Source organism: Macaca fascicularis, chromosome 3 (assembly GCF_037993035.2).
Source record: "Macaca fascicularis isolate 582-1 chromosome 3, T2T-MFA8v1.1".
Lineage (NCBI taxonomy): Eukaryota > Metazoa > Chordata > Mammalia > Primates > Cercopithecidae > Macaca > Macaca fascicularis.
In genome coordinates, this window is record NC_088377.1 from 92,419,233 (window position 1) to 92,431,945 (window position 12,713).

A 12,713-nucleotide genomic window follows, 5' to 3' on the forward strand; every position below is an offset into this window, starting at 1 on the left:
TGTCTGGGGGAAGTCATGTAGACACTGACCTCATGCCAGTGAAGTCATCCTCGTGTATTTGGTTGATGGGATAGAGGCGCTTTCAGCACAGATGTCCCATTGCCTACTTACTAAGCCTGTCCCTGAATTCGGACCCACATCCCCACACTCCTGGGTATCTCAGCAGCTGACAGTTCTCAGCCCCAAGCTCCAACTTTTCCCACTGATTTTTCAGGTCATACTTGCCTTAGCCACAGTGGTCCAGGTCATGCTTTTACTACCTAAAGTCCAGCCAAAATTCAAGACCAGCCCATTTGGCAGAAGCCCTGGTGACTTTCTAGCCTTTTAAAATCTTTCTCCCCTAGGTGCAAGGTGCCAAGTACTGCTAACCCCAGTCCTTACACGCCGACCTCTTGCTATTGTGTTCCACCTACTAAACACAATCCCCTCTAGACTAAGACGAACTCAACTTAAAGCGTAGTTGGATAGATCTCTTTAGACATTGATTGTTAGATTTCTGGCTACTTCAGTTAGAAAGAAATGGCCTTTCTCTATATCTTGTGTATGAAATCTTTGTACAGCTTTAGTCACATATACACACAACTGAGTGTAGCTTGCCATCTGCTGGTGAAATATGATATCACTTTTAAGAGAGTTTTGTCTTGTTCCGTTTTTTTCCCAATGCATTCGAAGGTCTGGATCATCCTTGAAGTAATAGCAGTGTGCCACTCAGCACAATCACATTATGAATATCCAAATACTATTAGGCCATTGAAAGCATCAGATAATAATACTCAACCTGCGGGAGCAGGGAAGGTGAAGGAAGTGAGGAAAGTAAAGATACTGACTGTACTTATTTCTCTGCACAATCTAAAGGAAGCCAATAATTGATTTGCCTTATTTTTTAATGCATTCTGAGAAAAATTGAGAAATATCCTTACTGATAACTCCCATGTACGTAATTAGATTTTGTATAATTTAACACAGTTCACAGGCATGCTTCTCAAACGTTATGTTGGAATATGAAAGTATTGCAGTGAGTAATCTGTTTCTAATGTAGAGGGATCAAAGTTTGTGAGCGTCTTATTTTTATTAATATTAGAGTTAAGAAATTAGATTGAAAACTTAATCATTCAGCAACATGATTCTCACTCATTTGCAATCTAATATTTCCCCCGAGTGTAATGAAAAGGAGGGTGTCACGGCTAACATGCTGGGAACCACATATTACTCTGGCTATGGGCTTAAGAGCACGCCACTGCAGAAAACATCATTCAGAGTACATCGTGAGGGAGGAAAAGAAACAAAAAGAAAAACAAAATTGGCTTATTCCCTTCTTGCATTTTCTTACCCTCAGGGAGTTAGGTACACTGCCTGGACTGTTGGACTGTACTACAGTTTGCAAACTATACAAATCTACATGTCATCCTTTCCTTATTTTCTGCAAGAAAATTTAGAGTGAAAACTTTGATCAATTTTAAATATACATTAGACAGTGTGCATTTGTATTTAACTCCACTCCTGGCTTTATTTGATCTCTCCTACTCTCTTCTTCTCCCACATTCCGTGTTCCTTCCTCAATTATCTTGTTGTATATTGTGTGCATTTATATACCTTAAATCTTTTCTGGAAGATCGGGTAAAAATAAACATTAAGATTTGTTTGGGGAATACATTTTTATTGTTATTATGCATAGCCATTCATTTTTGTATCTTGAGATGAGTTTTCCTCCAAAGCATGTTTTTCTTATTATTCCTTCCAGGAAGCTGTGCCAAATGGTTACTTATTGATGTGAACTTGTGTATTATCTTCTCAAAGTTCTAGGAAAAGAAAGAATGCACTTAACAAAATAAATGACAGTGCTATACACTAATATTTCAGCAGTTACCAATTTCCATATTGAAGTGTTGCACACAAATCATAGAACTGGGAGATGGGCCTTAACCTTTACCTATAGACAGTCTGACTGAGCAAGTAAGCAGTCATCAAACATTTACAGAGCAATGAGTTAATGAACAAACATTTGTGACAGGGTTAAAAATATTAACTTGTGAGTAAGCTTTCTACTCAACCCGTTCAAGGATTAAGAATTGCTGGTTGAACCAAAGGTTAAGAAGAGAATAGGAAGGGGCTGAGAAAAATCCCAGGACTGATTGTGCAGATTCTTCTGAACATGATGGACAGGCTGGAGTGTAAAGGTGGGGGTTGTGGGGTGGCCTGGGAGGGCAGCTGGGCGTTCAGCAGGACTCTCAGGTCAGAGATGCCCAAGAAAGAGTTTAGGGAGTTTTGTTATTGTTATACTTTGTTTGAAACAAAATTTCCTTTATTTACTATCTGTTTAAGAACTTTATTAAAGGCTTACTTTTTTTTTCTTCAACTTTATTTTAAGTTCCAGGGTACGTCTACAGGATGTGCAGGTTTGTTACATAGGTAAACGTGTACCAGGGTAGTTTGCTACACAGATCATCCCATCACCTAGGTGTTAAGCCCAGCATCCATTAGCTATTCTTTCTGATGCTCTCCCTCCAGCCCCCACCGACAGGCTCTAGTGTGTGTTGTTCCCCCCACGTGTCCATGTGTTCTCATCATTCAGCTCCCACTTATAAGTGAGAACATGCAGTGTTTGGTTTTCTGTTCCTGCATTAGTTTGCTGAGGATAATGGCTTCCAACTCCAACCATGTCCCTGCAAAGGACATGATTTCATTCCCTTTTATGGCTGCATAGTATTCCATGCCATATATATACCTCATTTTCTTTATCCAGTCTATCATTGATGGACATTTAGACTGATTCCATATATTTGTTATTGTAAATAGTTCTGCCATGAATATATGTGTGCATGTATCTCTATAATAGAAGGATTTATATTCCTTTGGGTATATATCCAGTAATGGGATTGCTGGGTCAAATGGTATTTCTGGTTCCAGGTCTTTGAGAAATCAGGACACTGTCTTCCACAATGGTTGAACTAATTTACACTCCCACCATAAAGGCTTACTTTTAATTAAAGATTTCGATGTTAGGATTACATGCATTTTCTTTTAAAAATGTAACACTAAATTTTGTATCATTTTGGGGCGGGCGTTGAAGAGTTCTCTTGCAAGAGCTTTTTGTGCTTGTCTGAAATAATTCTTCCTTATTTCACTATTTTTGTTACTTTTTTTATCGTGGCAATATGTCGGGGGGGTGTGTATTAAATTTGCCATTGCAACCATTTAAGTGTACAAATCAATGGTATTAATGACATTTACATGGTTTGCAAACATCACCACAAACAATTTCCAAAATATTTTGTCAACTTAAAAAAGACTCTGTACCCGTTAAGCAATAACTTACAATTGCACCCTTCCTTCAGCCCCAAGCTATAATTTACTTTTTCTCTCTATAATTGCCTATTCTAGGTACCTCATGTAAGTGGTAACATGCAATATGTGTTATTCTGTGTCTAACACTTCATTTAGCAAATTTTTTTTGAGATTCATCCATATTGCAGTATGCATCAATACTTTATTCCTTTTAATAGCTAAATAATATTCCATTGTATCTTTATACCAAACTTTGTTCATTGTTCTGTTAATGGACACTTGGGTGATTTCTTCCTTTTGGCTCTTGTGAATCATTTTTCTATAAACATTACTGTACAAGTATATGTTTGAGTCCCTGTTTTCAGTTCTCTTGGGAATGCACCTAAGAATATAATTGATAGGTTAAATAATGATTCTATGTTTAACCTTTTAAGAAACTGCCAAACAATTATCCAGAAGATGCACCATTTTATATTCCTACCAGCCCAAGGTGACTATGGGTTTTTCCATCACTGTACACTGTACAATCATTGTACACTGTACACTAAAACTTTGGCCATTCAGGTAATTACTAAAAAGTCAGGAATAATAGATGCTGGTGAGGCTGTGGAGAAATAGTAACACTTTTACACTGTTGGTGGGAATGTAAATTAGTTCAATCATTGTGGAAGACAGTGTGGTGATTCCTCAAGGATCTAGAACCAGAGACACCATTTGACCCAGCAATTTCATTACTGGGTATATACCCAAAGGAATATAAATCATTCTACTATAAAGACACATGCACATGTATGTTTATTGCAGCAATATTTACACTAGCAAAGACATGGAACCAACCCAAATATCCATCAGCGATAGACTGGATAAAGAAAATTTGGTACATGAAATACTATGCAGCCATCCAAAGGATCATGTCCTTTTCAGGGACATGGATGAAACTGGAAGTCACCATCCTCAGCAAACTAACACCAGAACAGAAAACCAAACACTACATGTTCTCACTCATAAGTGAGAGTTGAACATTGAGAACGCATGGACACAGAGAGGGGAACAACATATAGCAGGGCCTGTTGGGGGGTGGGTAGCGAGGGGAAGGATCTTAGAGGATGGATCAATAGGTGCAGGAAACCACCGTGGCACACATATACCTATGTAACAAACCTGCAATTTTTTTTTAGAACAAATAAACCTAAAAAGAAAGAAACTTTAGCCATTCAAAGCGGAGAAGTGGAAAGGAGTTGAGTAGAGGGACTGCATGAGGCTTTTTATGTCATGGTAGATGACACCACAGCTCAAGACCAAGGTGTGCAAACCAATAGGTGCGTTGCTTGCCCTGTTGTCTCCATCCCTGCAGCCTGGATGCAGCATCCTCCCCCTGGTTACAAGCAACCAGAATCCCCAAGGTCATCAGCATCTACTAGGCTCAGGTTTGAGGCTGTGCAGCTACTATGCAATAGAACAGTGTGTCTCACAGGAAATAAAGTTTGATTCGGGAATTTGGGAAAAGTTCTTCTCTTTTTAGGACAGGTTTGTCCTAGCCTCAGTCACTGCAACAAGCAAATAAAATAAAATAATAATTAAACAGGTACGTACTTCACAGTATATACTTTAGTTTTCCTCAGGATTCTCAAAGAGTCTATTAATAACTTCTTTTGCTTCATAGGCATTAGATGCTCCATGGACAACATTTTTCAACTTACTTATTCCAAACCGGGCTCGGATGGAGTCAGGGGAAAGTACTTTTGCTTCTTCCGGGTCTGTTGGACCCATCAATCGTCTCCATTCGGCAACAGCATTCCACTTGGTCAGAATCATGACCATAGATGGACCTCTGCAAAGAACAGTGCTTTCAGAAGACCCAGCCTACTGAAAACTGTTGACACTGCAAACAAGGCTAAAGACAGAACACTGCACCCTGGGCCAGGGAGCTCCTCTTTATTCTTTGTCCTTATCAGTGCAATCATATACTTCCTTTTTTTTATTTCTCCCTCTTCTAATAGGTTTATATGCTAGGTGAGTGCTGTAATTTCATTCTAGACAATATTTGTCAATGAAGTCTTATTATTTTTCTAGTATGAGGTCTGTAAATAGAGACATTGTGATGGATTCAGGACTTGTTGCTTTATGGTTGTCCTGTAGCCTCTGACCCCTTCAGGGATTGCCTCCAGTTCAGACAGCCACCTTGCTCAGGCCACCCTCAATGCCAGGATGGCCTACCTTCAAGTAACTGAGTGATATGACCGTACAACAGCCTGGTCATCTCAGCCAATACTGGACAACTCTGATAGACCAATCTAGCTGTGCAGAGGCAGTTGTCTGGCCTGCACTACATCTTGACTTGCCCTCATCCCCATCCTGCTTCTTTGCCCTCTCTTCTTCGTCTCACCCTTATTCAATAGCCTGAATAAGAAACTCTTCCAGTTTCCCAGAAAATGCAACCTGCAACGAGTACAAAAGTTAGTTTTCTAAGCTTTCATGGTGCAGTCCTAGGCTTCTGCTTACTATTTATATCTAAATAGCACATATATTCCATTAAGTTTTGTTAACTTTATAAATTCTGCCTTCCTAAACTCATTGACAAATGGTCAAGAACGGAAAAAAGGGAAAATGTGCAATTAAAGAGATTTCTTATACGTATTTTATACACATGTGTGTGTGTGCATGTGTGTGTACATGTACAGTCATGTACCTCTTAATAATGGAGATACATTCTGAGAAATGTGACATTAGGTTATTTCATTGTAGTGCAAACATCATAGAATATACTTACAGAAACCTAGATAGAAGAGCCTTTTACACACCTAGGCTATCTGGTTTAGCCTATGGGTCCTGGGCTATAAACCTGTATAGCATGTTACTATACTGAATACTGTAGGCAACTGTAACACAGTGTTATTTGTATATCTAAACATATATGAACAGAAATGGTAATGCATTGCATTACAATGATCATGATGTCACTAAGGCAAAAAGAATTTTTCAGCTCCATTATAATCTTATGGGACCACTGCTGTACATGTAATTCATGATTGACTGAAATATTGAACTGCAAAGCATGACTGTATAGAAAATTTTTGATGTTTAATATATATGAAATAGAAAAGACATTTAACTCACAGTAAATGGATAATCATGTTCACATAATTATGAACTCTGTGTAAACGATAGTTTTGGAAAGCAGCAGTTAAAAGCAGAGACTCCCTGGGTTCAGGACCCAACGAAACATGAGTTTTGTGACTGTGGACAACTTCTAGCCCTGGGCCTCTGTTCTCTCAAAATCAAAGTGGAAATTCTAGTAAAACTACTTCATAGAGTTGTTATTATAAGAGTCAAATGAAATAAAGTGTGTACAGCTCATCACAAGGCCTGGAATTAAGGAAACAATAATTGTTAGCCTTTAATTTCTATGCGGTGGTTATAAAAGTATGTGTTGTCAGGAACAGATGTATCATGTAGAAAGAAGTTGTAAAGGAGTGTATTTCTTATCGCAATCTTTATGTTATTACGATACATAAAGACAAGGTATCAACACATGTAAAAGGTATCAACACATGACAAGGTATCAACACATGTAAAAAAGATGTGAATAATCATAGCTAGTATTTATCAAGTGTTTAATATCTGTCATGCACTGTTCTAGGTACTTTCAACACATAAATTATGTAGCCCTCCCAACAAGCCTATTAGATAGATACTATTATTATCCCCAGATAAGGAAACTCAGGCAACAATTAAGTATGTTGGCAAAGCAGGGGTTTGAACTGAGCCAGCCTCTATATATCTAATGCGAAGACCTAGAGAAACTAGAAGGAAGGAAGGAAGGAAGGAAGGAAGGAAGGAAGGAAGGAAGGAAGGAAGGAAGAAGGGAGGGAGGGAGGGAGGGAGGGAGGGAGGGAAGGAAGGAAGGAAGGAAGGAAGGAAGGAAGGAAGGAAGGAAGGAAGGAAGGAAGGAAGCAAGGGGGCGAGGAGAGAAAAAAGGAGGGAGAGAAAGGAAGATAGGGAGAGAGGTAAGTAAATAGAAAAAGGATGAACCGTGAATGTTCGCAGAATGTCTTCTCATGAATGAGATTAGATGAAATGTTTCAATTAATTTTTGCATTTTTCGAAGTTTCTATAATGAACATTTACCACTTTTATGATGCAAATAATTACGTATCAGAACTTACTCAGATAACATTTCCAGTAAATCTTTATAAAAGTCTTTTCCTGTTATTTTTGGATAAATGTTCTCTATTTGCTCAGGAGTTAGGGACATTTTCTTCACCTGTATCAGATCAAATCCAGCCTCCTTAATCATATTCAGAATCTTCTCTAGGAAAAACAGATATTTGATAATATTGCAGATTGCTTCACTTTTCCTTCATATTCAAGTAGACTGAAATAACTACGGAAAATGATAGTTTAACTTGCATGTTGTGGTTTAACACGGCAAAACTCTGCTAAACTAAATTAAAATTCCAAAGCACAAAATTGACATTCAGAACCTTAGTATGTTAACATAGATTTTCTAGTCTCTGAGGTTCACTTTTCCAGAAACCACCTGAAACACCTAGTAGACCACAAGAGTAGAAGGGGAAGGGACCTGCTCTCATGCTAAGAATAAAGATGTATTTTCACTTTCATGCTACAAATGCCAAGGAATTTCTTGCTAGACATGGATTGAAGGATAAAGCCAATCTGAACTCTTCTGCCTGAAGAATCAGAAACCTTAAGGGAATTAAACAAAGCAAATGTCAAAATCTCACCAGCAGCCTAAGTTTTGAGGGCTACATTCTAGAGACACAGGTGAACCAACGGAGAAACTGGGAGCTTTCTGGTAAAACGGCCTCTTCTTTGCTCTGGATCAAAAACACACAGAGTGGTCTGGGAGCTAAAGGCAATATGATTATAACCAACAGACAGCCTGGAGAAGGCTGGACTCCTCCTGCTGGAAGGGAGGTGGCCAGGATCTGCCCTAAGACAGGCACTGCAGAAATGAAAGAGAAGAAAACATAAACCTTTCCTCAGAGACTAATTGTCTCAACAGAGAGCAAGGCCTATAAAGATATCATGAGAAAGTGATCATTATTATAGAGTAATATATAAGGTCCCCAGAACCACAGGTGAGAAAACATTTAACTTTCCCTGGAGAGGTCAGGGATGACTTCACAGAGACACTGACCTTTGTGTTAAGCATGGAAAAAATAAGGTGAGATCACCAAGTGGACAAGTAGGGAAAGTACACTGCAGGCAGAGTGAGTAATGTATGCCAAGGGCAGAGGGCAGGAAGAAGTGACTGGGTGAAAATATACTGGAGATGAAGTTGGCCAAGTAAGTAGAAGAAAGATTATCAATAATTATGCCCTGTGAAGAAATCTGGACTTTCCTCTAAAAACAACAAGGAACATTTAAAGCATTCTAAGCAATAACATATTCAGATCTGTGCTGTAAAATGATAATTTCCTTTGCACATGAAGAATGAATTAGTGTAGGAGTGGGTGATTGTGGCATTGCAAGCAAGGTATTTGAAGACTAATGCAGTTTTTGGAAATCAATACTTCCTGGTAAAAGGAGCCACATTGGAAAACAAAAGTCTCTTACAGTTCTTCTTTTTTTTTTTTTTAATACTTTAAGTTCTAGGGTACATGTGCACAACATGCAGGTTTGTTATATATGTATACATGTGCCATGTCGGTGTGCTGCACCCATTAACTCATCATTTACATTAGGAATATTTCTTAATGCTATCCCTCCCCACTCCCACCACCCCACAATAGGCCCTGGTGTATGATGTTCCCCTTCCTCTGTCCAAGTGTTCTCATTGTTCAATTCCCACCTATGAGTGAGAACATGCGGTGTTGTTTGGTTTTCTGTCCTTGTGACAGTTTGCTGAGAATGATGGTTTCCAGCTTCATCCATGTCCCTACAAAGGACATGAACTCATCCTTTTTTATGGCTGCGTGGTCTTCCGTGGTGTATATGTGCCACATTTTCTTAATCCAGTGTATCATTGATGGACATTTGGGTTGGTTCCAAGTCTTTGCTATTGTGAATAGTGCCGCAATAAACATACATGTGCATGTGTCTTTATAGTAGCATGATTTATAATCCTTTGGGTATATAACCAGTAATGTTCTTAGATACAGACAGCAAGTGGTTCAGGTTAACATTCAAGATAAACAGAGAGTACTGTAGATAGTGAGACAGATTCACCCCCTGCAAAGGCCCTACCTATTAAGAAACTACCTAATTATATTAATACAAAACCAAGAGAAAATCTGACCTGAGAAATGAAATGAGCTAACCCAAACCTTATTAATCTTTACTGAACAATTAAAAAAGATAAAATTAAAATTACTTTTAAAATTACTATTTAAAAAATGTCTTCCCCTGCTAAAGAAAGAAATAAAAGAAAGAGAATGAAGAAGGAAGAGAGGGAGGAAGAAAGCCAGCAGAAGGATGACAAATACCCCCCAAACTGTAACACGACACCCTAATGTGAATTAAGCAGTTTGAACATTAAAAAAATCATAAATCAAAACTTCAAACTCAAAACTAGAAATGACCAAGCAATAAGTAGATGTGAAATAAAAGCTGCACTCACGAAAGACAAAGATAAAATAACAGAAATAAACTAGGTGTCTAATGTAACTTAAAACACAGAGAAGGACATAGATAACAGAAGTAAAAACAGCCAAGTAAGGGATAGCAAAATAAAGAAAGAGAAGTCAATAGGAAAAGCGATAGATACAAAAGTTAGGCAAAGATAAGTATGTCTACACATGTGTGTATGTAGGGGTGTGTGTGTACATATCTGTGTATATATATAATTAAATACTATACATTACTAAATTTATTTAAGAAATTTGACTTCATCTTACCAAAAGAGAATATTTTTAACTAAAAATTGGGTAAGTCAATCTAAACACTCAGAAACTTCAAAAGAATCCACTGTTAGTTCCAGTTGGTGAAATCCCTAAAGAAAAAAAAAAAAAAAAAAGACCCGTGGAACAGAACTAATATTTAAAACTATAAGGCAGGAAAACCATCTTGAAATAAGAGAGGATAAGAATCTAGACAGCAAAAAAGACTAACATGTATGTGGAAAAACAAACCAAGAGTGGTCAAATCTCAGACATATGTTAGTAAAACTACTAGCCTTGAGAAACAAACAAAAATTCATCCCTTCTTCTGGGAAAACACCATATTACTTACAACGAAACAAAAGTCAATATGGCACCAAGCTTCTTGAAAGAAATGCAGGAAACAAGAATAGAGATACCCTGTCAAGAAACTCCAAGAAAAAAATGTGAGCCTAGGATTATTTTTATCCAGCATATATGTAAATAATATGTTTACTAACAAAGTACATTTAACATTTAACACAAGTTCAAAAAATAGGAGAATAGCTCAAGAAAAGAGAAAGATTAAGTACCTAATTGTCACAAAGGTAAAAGGATATCATTTAAAGCAGAGAAAACAAATATCCATCCCACATTTTTTGTTGTTGCTGTGTTTTGTTTCAGGCTTTTAGCAGCCCGAAGCCATGGTTTTTTGTTTCCGTCTCTAGTGATAACCAGAAAAGAAAGATGAGGAACGGGCTTTACTGGCCCGATCAGAAATAGAAACTGAGAACCCATGACTATATTCTTTCCCTTGGACAATCCTGGTAGATATTACAATAAAAATAGCTTCCAGAACAAATAAATTTCTCAAACACAAAAGAAAATGTAAAAGACCACACAGAGAAGAACATCAGTAAACGAAAAAATAACACGTAAAGTAAATATAATTTAAAATAATAAGATGTTTGAAACTAAACATATTATTAATATAAAATAAACATATTATGTGAATTTATCTCACCTACTAAATTTTTTTCCCTGTAAGACCTAAAACAATAAAACTACTAGAAGAAAATATAGGTGAAATGCTTCATAGCATTGGTCTTGGCAGTGTTTTTTTTTTAATAAGACCTCAAAAGCACAGGCAACAAAAGCAAAACTAGACAAATGGTATTATATCAAACTAAATTCTACATAGTGAAGAAAAAAATCAACAGAGTGAAGAGACAACCTACAGAATTCAAGAAAATATTTTCAAGCTATGCCTCTGACAAAGGGTTAATATACAGCATATGTAAGGAACTCAACTCAATAGCAAACAAACAAAAGCCAGAAGAAAGGATTCTGATTTAAAAATGGGTGAAAACCTGAATGTACATTTCTCAGAAGAAATCTGTTGGACATACAATGACTAACAGATATATGAAAAAAGCCTCAACATCTCTTAAAAAATTAAAAATAGAACTACCATATATGATCCAGCAATCCCACTATGGGTATATATCCAAAAGAAATAAAATCAGTACATTGAAGAAATATCTGTACTCTCATGTTTACTGCAGCATTATCCACAATAGCCAAGATTTGTAACCAACCTAAGTGTTCATTGATGGATGAATGGATAACGAAAGTGATATATATACATAATGGAATATTATTCAGCTATAAAAAGTAATGAAATCCTGTCATTTATGGTAACATGGAAGAACCTAGGAGACATTATCTTAAGTGAAATAAGCAAGGCACAGAAAAGACATATACTGCATGATCTCACTCATATGTGGAACCTAAAGAAGTTGATCTCCTAGAAGTAGAGAGCAGAATGGTGCTTTCTAGAAGTGGGGAGGGTATGGGGGAGGGAGAATTTGGGAGAGATCAGTCTTTGGGTACAAGTTCTGGTGTTCTACTGCATAGTAGTGTAACTATAGTTAATAATATTGCATTGCATATTTCAAATTGGTAGAAGAGGAGATTTTGAATGTTCTCACCACAAAGAAATGATAAAGTTATGAGGCAATGGGTATGCTACATACCCTGATTTGATTATTACACAATATGTACATGTATCAAAACATCATAAGGTACCCCATGAATATGGACAATTATGTTTCAATTTAAATAATTAAAAATACATGAGTTGTGTACTGTTTTATTACAGTAAATTTGGCTGTTTAACATATATTTTGAGAGAAAGTCATGAATACAAATCCGTCTTTATGGATTTTATGTGTGAGACAAGCCTAAAAAAAAGTGATTCAAAAAGGTTAAAAATAAATAAATAGGCAAAAATGTATAAGGTAAATGCAAATGATAAGAAAGCAGGGTGTGTGGTCTTGATAGCAAACAATACAGAATTCAGGCCCCAAGGCATTAAATGAGACAAATAGGAGCTTTGTTTAATGCTAAAAACTAAATTTACCATGAATAGTTTTAAATATCTAGGTATCAAATAACATGGCCACCACCATTATTAATCAGAAAATACAGGAAATATAGCCAACAATATACTGAAAACAGGTGACTCACACCTCTAGTTTCTGACAGATCCTGCAAATTCAAGACAGATCAAGTTGGGAAAAAAATTAAATCTAGATGAATCAAACG

At 36.9% G+C, this 12,713-nt stretch overlaps 1 protein-coding gene across 1 annotated transcript in view; it reads right to left on the reverse strand.

Moving 5' to 3' along the window:
* Positions 1-4,773: 4,773 nt before the first annotated feature.
* NME8 (NME/NM23 family member 8) overlaps positions 4,774-12,713 on the reverse strand; it is a 48,533-nt gene continuing 40,593 nt past the window's right edge. The window contains exons 14-15 of the mRNA XM_045389018.2: positions 7,452-7,596; positions 4,774-5,116 (exon numbers count right to left, since the gene is read on the reverse strand). Of these exons, the coding sequence (XP_045244953.1) occupies positions 4,894-5,116; positions 7,452-7,596 (368 nt within the window). The 3' untranslated portion in view covers positions 4,774-4,893. The remainder of the gene's footprint in view (positions 5,117-7,451; positions 7,597-12,713) is intronic.